The sequence below is a fragment of the Camelus ferus genome, chromosome 12, assembly GCF_009834535.1.
Source record: "Camelus ferus isolate YT-003-E chromosome 12, BCGSAC_Cfer_1.0, whole genome shotgun sequence".
Taxonomy (NCBI): Eukaryota; Metazoa; Chordata; class Mammalia; order Artiodactyla; family Camelidae; genus Camelus; species Camelus ferus.
The window spans coordinates 144,311-151,992 of NC_045707.1; the positions used below are offsets into that span (position 1 = coordinate 144,311).

General features: G+C 40.7%; 1 protein-coding gene across 2 annotated transcripts; it reads left to right on the plus strand.

The window, feature by feature from the left end:
• Nucleotides 1-1,304: 1,304 nt before the first annotated feature.
• On the plus strand, nt 1,305-6,572 carry LOC116667506 (lysozyme C). Of its 2 annotated transcripts, XM_032492091.1 has the most exons (5): nt 1,305-1,486; nt 2,870-3,034; nt 4,724-4,802; nt 6,252-6,347; nt 6,464-6,572. In XM_032492091.1, exons 1-4 carry the CDS (start codon nt 1,351-1,353, stop codon nt 6,316-6,318), a joined length of 447 nt encoding a protein of 148 aa, XP_032347982.1. In that variant the 5' UTR covers nt 1,305-1,350; the 3' UTR covers nt 6,319-6,347; nt 6,464-6,572. The 2 variants fall into 2 exon arrangements, with proteins under 2 accessions (XP_032347982.1, XP_032347981.1); XM_032492090.1 differs by having other exon boundaries at nt 1,306-1,486; nt 6,252-6,572.
• Nucleotides 6,573-7,682: the final 1,110 nt, after the last annotated feature.

The following is a 7,682-nucleotide window of genomic DNA, read 5'->3' on the forward strand; positions in this document are numbered from 1 at the left end:
CTTCTGCGGGTCTGCTCTCAGTTGCCCCATATCTCAGCTGTGGTCTCGCAGGAGAGTGAATTGTTCCAGCCTGTACTGTCCTATCCTCACCACCAGGAACTGTACAGGAGGGAAAAATAACTTTTCCTCCTACCCCTTTAGATTTTTGGTGGTCTCTATAACAAAAGAAAAACATAAACAAGTGTATTAACATGCGTGTCTCATATATACTTGGGAGAAATGCAAGGATGAGTAACTCAAAGAGATGGCTGGAGCTCAGACCTACATAGTATTTTAACCAAAGAACAACATATTTTTACAAGAGTGACGTGACAGAGAAGAAGGGTCTTAAGCTTCAAAGGGTGGCAAATTGTAGGCAGATAAATCTGTAAGAAACCAGTGGAAGATACTAGCTAGTCAGTCCAGGCCGTTAGGTCGTGTCCTCCAGGGCTATCTTGGGGCCGATACACGTCTAGGCTTGTTGGTGTTTGACATTTGTACAAATCTATGTTCTGCATTCGGGCAAATAGCGGGTAGACAGAGAAATTTCCTTGGATCTGCTTCTTTTCAATTGCCTTCAGTTCAAAATAATCCTTATGCTGAAGGGGCGCAGTTTTTGGTGGCATTTTGTGCTATTCATCTGTAGGTTTTATTACAAGTTTCCTTGCCTTATAAGGACCCCCTTATGTTGTAACACAGAAAGGCGAAGTAAGGCTTTGTCAACAAGGAGTTGTTAGGATTGCTGTTCCCATGAGACATATTTACAACAGTAAAACATTAATTTAGAAATTAAAACTCTACAATAGTATCCAAAGAAGTTAATATAGGAATCTGGCTGAGCAGCGTGCTGTTGCGGTATGTCGTATTGAAACAACAGGAAGGGTGTCATGTTCTTTTGTTTATAGTGTATTTAAGGGAATTTTAATTGAAAAAGATGAAGTCCCCAGAGCGAAGGCACATAAAACAATTTAATGAGAATGAGTGTTAATCAAAGATTGGAACTCGTTTTCAGTTGCGTAAAATGTTCGTTCCATTTTTTTTTTTTAATTTATAGTTGCTCAAATTCATTACAAAACAGGAGGAAGTTTCTCTTTTGGCAGCAGTGCTAATCCAGATTGTTCCTGAGCAATAACTTTAAACAAGCTCATTTCATTATTTTCTGGCAGGTAAAGTCTTAGGATGTGAGAATATCCCTCTTCAAACATAAGAAAGAAAACGTGTTAAGGCAGTGGGCCAATAAACAGCTCCTGTTTCCCCCGTATCTCAAGGGGTGGAGCTCCCAAACCCCCAGGAGTAAGGGAAGTCCAAAGGAGTTAAATACTGGGGCCGACTCTGCCCCGGGCAGACTGCAGTCCGGGCACCTCAGTCACCATGAAGGCTCTCCTTGTGCTGGGGCTCGTCCTCCTCGCTGTCGCTGTGCAGGGCAAGGTCTGGGAGAGATGCGCGCTGGCCCGAAAGCTGAAGGAACTCGGAATGGATGGCTACAGGGGAGTCAGCCTGGCCAACTGTAAGTCATCTCTTGTTCGTCCTTCCAAATAGCTGGTGGGGGCGGAACGGATAGTAATGCAGGATGAATAAAGAGAAAGGGACTTTGAGTGAATGGACTTTTTAAAAACTCTCTTGGAAGGTTTGTACACTTAACAATGTTTAAAAATATCACCTTGTTTCTTTAGAATCAGATGTACCAGCTGAAGGTTTGAGGGTATGGGAGGGCAAAACTCTATATCACTCTAAGTAGGCCGGGACCCATGCTTCCAGTGCCACTAAATTTGCGGGTTCGGTTCCCTCAGCGGCCCACGTAAGGCTGGCTGAAAGGTACTTTTGGGCACCTGGGATGTCTCTGTCAGGCCCTTGGCATTTGAGTCCAGCCATGTCTAGTTTGGAACTTGGGTTCTGCAAGCCTAGAGTAATGCAGTATTTTTCTCCTTTCTAATCATGATGTTGGGGTTTTAACAGCAAATTTTAAAAATTCTGTGGAACTCTTTTTTTGGAGGGGGGGTAATTAGGTTTGCTTATTTATTTTTAATGGAGGTAATGAGGCCTGAACCCACAACCTCGTGCATGCTAAGGACACGCTCTACCACCGAGCTCTACCCTCCCCTCTGAACTAACACAGGGGCTGGTAGGACCCAACTTCCCCTCAGTCAGTGTTTGTATGAGGATCCCTGAAATGCAGCAGGAAAGGACGTTTCATTATTCTTACTCACTCTAGTTGATGAAGTAGTTTTCATTTTCTTCCACAGAATTCAAGCTGTGCCCGAAGTAAAAGTTACCCTTTATTTTAGTCCAATTTTGTCGATGTAGTTACTGTATTTTTCAGGTTGAATTCAGACATTTCCCCTCAATAAGTATTTCTGAGCGAATGAGCAGATGGCTGGTTGGATGGATGGATGGGTGGATGGAATAGTCTTCTGCATTTTACAGCTCTTGTCTGGGGTCTAATTTGACATCCAAATTCACTTTTAGATATCGTAAGAAAATTCTTTCTCCCAGAAATTCCTTACTTTTCCTACTAAAAAGCAGTTTTCCATCAGCGATGTGTATCTACTGCTAAGCACAAATCCATGCAACAACTCTTGATTTTTCTCTTCTAGGCTGAATCTTACCTGAGGGATGGGAGCAGGGGAAGTATAATAGAAAAAACAGCTAGTTTCATATTTTCTAAAGTATGTTATCTTATTTCATTAGTATTACAAAATGATTTGATAGCAAAAGAATTCTCTTAAGGGCCCTTTAGCACTAAGGTGTTAAAATGCTTTACACGTAAATGTCATCTTTATACGTACAAAGGCGTCAGTCATTAGTAAAATTGAATTTGCCTAATAGAACGTGCTTTGCCACGTAAGTCACGTGGTGTTCCTATTTACTACTGAAAATAAGTTCTTTTCAGGGATGTGTTTGACCAAATGGGAAAGTGATTATAATACGGATGCTACAAACTACAACCCCTCCAGCGAAAGCACCGATTATGGGATATTTCAGATCAACAGCCGCTACTGGTGTAACAACGGCAAAACTCCACATGCAGTGAACGGCTGTGGCATCAACTGTAACGGTAAGACAAGATGACACTGAGTGCGGCCCAGGGGTGTCCTGTCATGTTTACAAGAACAGAGATTCAGAACAAATTATAAAGCCTTGATGGGGTCATCAGGGACCTAGGAAACCTCCATCTCAAGTTCCAGAAACTCTTTATTACCCTCCTCCTGATTCCTGAAGTAAGAACGTAAAGCGCACCTATCATGAAAGGTTGCTGTTCTCTAATACACAGAAATTTCTGGAGGGATCCATCAATTTACTGTGGCTGGACTATCTGACTCTCTGTGCAGAACTATGCACTCCTCTGACTTACTCTGAGGAGCTTTAGGGATAATTTGGCGGTTCGGTCTTTTTTTTTTTTTTTTTTTTTAATCTATGGTCCTTTATTAGAAAATGAAAGGATTAGTAGTTAACTAATCAAGAAGGAGGAATATGTGTGGTCCTTTTGTAAACATTGTTTTTACTTTTTATCATGAAATGTTCTAAACATATAGAAAAATAGAGAAATTAGTATAATACACAGAAATATATTCGTGTTGTACTTTAACAGTTTTTAACATTTTGTCCTATTTACTTCTGTTATGTGTGTGTGTGTGTATATATATATACTATTTGTTGAGTGATTTTAAAGTGAATTAGAAACATTATGACATTTAATTACTAAAATCTTTAGGTTACACGTTCAAAATCTACAGTTCCTATATAATCATAGTCATTCTAACAAGCTAATTTGATTAATCGGGGTGAAGCAAATATTCTATAGAATTTATTTTAAAATAGAGATAACATGTGGAATCTCTTTTGCATAAAGTATTGGGGAAATACTGCAAACTTTATATTGTTAGATTTTTAAATGTTAAAATTTCTAATAGAGAAGATGAAGATCTAAGAATATTCTTTTGTATTCAGTTAATTTATTTTTTAAAATATTTTGTTTATATAATAATTTGTGGTCATTGAATGAAAATTCTTACTACCCAGCGATTTGTGACCACTGGTAACTTGGTATACACAAATTCTTTCAGGACATGTATCACACTTGTCTATGAAGGTAAAGCGATGTGATGCACATATCTACCCACATACAAATGTGCAGGCAATGTGTGTTTTAACAAAAATGATATTGCATTCTATATACTGCTCTATGGTTTGTTCTTTATCACATAAAATTATTTTTAAGTCAACAAATAACAATCTGTATTAGTTTTTAAAGATGACTAGAATTCCACTACATAAATATTCTGTCATTCATCAGTTCAGCTCTTACTGCTAAGCTCTTAGGCTGTTTCCATTTTCCCCTTTATTAATTGCAATGAGATACCTTGTGCATACTTCTTTATGTGTGTTTTTATTATTTCTTTTGGAATATTTTTCCAGTAGTCGAATTGCTGAGCAAAAATATGCTAGGCCAGTTTCTGTTTGTTCATTTGTTTTAGAGTGTTTAGTAAAAAAATGAAACATCCATCATATTAGTTAATAATTCCACAGTTTCCAATGACTTTGGAAAACGAGAAACAGAATGCTTTATTTCATGCCAAATGGGATGCGGGAAGAAAAAGTTTTCCCTCAACATTCACAGATACATAGATTCTTGAAAAGTAATTTGTGTTCTCTCCTTAGCTTAAAAGAATAAAACTGGCTGAAACTAAATTTAAACTGAAATTTCTATGACCGTTGTTTTCATTCCTCACTGTCTCTTTTTCAGTTTTGCTGGAAGATGACATCACTAAAGCTGTAGAATGTGCGAAGAGGGTTGTCAGGGACCCTCAAGGCGTTAGAGCATGGTATGTTTTTTTTTTTTCCTTCCAGTTTTATTGAGATGTAATGGACATACAGCACCGGATAGTTTAAGGTATACAGCGTAATGATTTGACTTACATACATCACAGTAGGTTTAGTGAACATCCATCCCCTCAGACTGTTGGAGCAGGCAGACAGCTAGATGTGAGCAGAGAAGGGGGGGACACAGGCCAAATGGCAGAACTTGGCAAGAAAAGCAGGGGCCAGGGCCAAATGCAGGAAACCCTACATCATGTAAACAACAGGGGTCCCTGGGCAGAGAAAGAAATGTAGGAACCTCTGGGCTGATAAGCGGTCACAAATTTAGGTGTGGCAAGCAACCAGGAGGTCCACAAAGAAAGGTGGGAAAAGGCAAGAACCTCCAGTGTCTAAATGTAATCTTTTGCTCATTATGCCCTCATTTCAATAAAATTAGCCTTGCAGGTTTAAGTACCCATCATGCACCAATGCCATGACATTTCCCAGCCACACTAAATAAGGACAAAAATCCCTCCTCCCTTTGGGAAGGTGGAGTTGGGATGAAAATCAGGGAATACGAACCCAAACCCTTCCCCCACAGTGAATATTCCGCCCACTCATTTTCACACTTTATGTAACCGATCTGCCAGAGAAATCAGGGCAGTAACTTCCCTGAGACTGCCTGCTGTCCCCGTGAGAGTGTACTATCTGTCCCTTAGTAAATCCTCACTTTACTTTCTTAGCTTCTCATCTCTAATTCTTTCTACCAGGAGACAAGAATCTAATCATCCTGCAAAAATATGGATACAAAATTAAAGGAACAGAAGATAAAATTTTTTGTGTGTGATGCTCTTAGGAGTTTCTCTCTTGACAATTTTCATATATAAAATCTAGCAGTTAGTTATATTTATCAGTTTGTACATAGCAAATCCAGTATTTATTTATCTTATAGCTGGAATTTGTAGTAACTTTTGACTGCCTTCATCCAGTTCCCCCTCTCCCTCCTCCCCACCTCTCATCCTGCCCTCAGCCCTCACCTCTGGTATCCACAAATCTCTTTTTCTGAGTTTTTTGTATGTGTGCTTTTGAAGTATAAGGCACCTACCACACTCTGTTAGTTCCTGTTGCAAGCATGCTGTGTTTTAAGCATCAAAGGGGAGATCTGGTTTGCCCTCCTGTTCTGAGACAAGTCAGAGAACATTGCCAAAGACCAAAGTGTGCTGCCAAGACCTGATGACTGCAGCTCTGGGTTTACGCTGAACAGTGTGTTACCTCGAAACGATCTACTTTAACTGATTCAGAATCTTACCCTTTTACTCCTCAATTTCTTTTAGTGGATTTCTGGACTTTTTAAGATTCTCCTCACTCAAGCAGAGTTGATTTACAATGTTGTGTTAGTTTCTGGTAGATTAAGACATTAAGTGAATGCAGCTACGTTTTAACCTTATTCCTGTTTGTTTCATCTTTCTCTTCAGGGTGGCATGGAAAAACCACTGTGAGGGCCACGATGTGGAGCAGTATGTTGAGGGTTGTGATCTGTAACTGTGGAGTTTCCTTCTTCAGCTCATTTTGTATCTTTTTCATCTTAAGGAAGTCGTTATTTCAGTGACCAGTCATACTACCATTCTTTCAAGCGTATAATGATTTCCTTAATTTCATTAACTTCCTGCATTATGACTAAATTCAGAGGCAGATGAGCTTGCAAGTATGGAAATAATTGCTAATTAACCACAGATGTGAAATCACGCATGCTGTTAAAAAAATACAAACACTCATTAAAAGCTTTGCAAGTCATACCTTGTCTTTCTTTTTTAGAAACTTTTAGTGTCTTTGACGAAAAAAATATGTATGTATATATTTGGGAAAAATGATTTGGCACTTAAGTATTTGCTGAATCCTCACCTGTACGCAAAGAGCTGGATATTGCTAGAGAGAAACCCCTGAGCATGCTGACAGGTCTCACTTGAAACTCATAACCACAGATCTCACGTGGGCCCTCCAGTCTCCCCGGCCACCTGAATCACTTCTCTGCAGCCCTCTGTCTGAGTCCCCACTCTCCAAAATGACCAGCACTGTTTCACTTCTCCTCTCTTCAAAGTCCCAGCACACACGCCCAACCACTCACCTTCTCCCCGCTCTCATCTCAGTAGATGATGGGCCATATGGTACCCTGGGAGAAGAGGAGCAACTCATGCCAAGCTCTCCCCTCCCGGCCACCATAACAGAGGCCACATCTCCCCTGGGCCCCTCCCCTCTTCCTTCCCCGCTATAACTCAGTTGAAGGACCTCTGCTCCTGCCAGTGGCAGTGTCCCCACATGCAACCTCCACCACAGCCCCCTCACTCCTGCAATTGAGGCTGAGTGTGTCCTGCATCCTGAGTTTCTCCCTCTTTGCTGGATCAGCCTCCTCATTGTGCAAACTGCCCCGGTATCCTTCCCTCTTACAAAGAACTCTCTGTTGACTCTACATAACCTGCAAGTACCACATTGTTCTCCGCTCCCTTTGACAGCAACACTTCTGGGACAAGATAACTCTATTCACCAAGTCCATGTCCTCACACCCTTTCTCTTTTCAACCCTTCCTAATCTGACTGCTCTCCTCACTCAGCTGAAGACTGCTCCAAGGTGACTCCTCCCATGACTCCTTGGGGCCAACTCTAGGGACCACCTGTTCTCTGTTTATCTTGCTTGATCTCTCAGCAGCATTGGACAAATTGAACCACTTCATCCTTCTAGAAAACTCTTTCTCCCTCAGCTTCTCATTTACACCCTGCCTCTCCGATGTCTTCTTCTCAGTCCTTGGCTGGCAGTTTGTCCGCTATTTAATTTCTAACTGTGGGTGTGCCCCCGGGCTCATGCTTGTAACCATTTGCTAGGCTACATGTTTTTCTTATGTATTTTTTTGT

Excerpts from the sequence above, each read along its gene's own strand:
- LOC116667506 (XM_032492091.1), top strand. The coding sequence starts at position 1,351 with ATGAAGGCTCTCCTTGTGCTGGGGCTCGTCCTCCTCGCTGTCGCTGTG. Across the intron at positions 3,035-4,723 it reads CTGTGGCATCAACTGTAACG|TTTTGCTGGAAGATGACATC; the intron begins GTAAGACAAGAT and ends TCTCTTTTTCAG. Across the intron at positions 4,803-6,251 it reads CCTCAAGGCGTTAGAGCATG|GGTGGCATGGAAAAACCACT; the intron begins GTATGTTTTTTT and ends CTTTCTCTTCAG.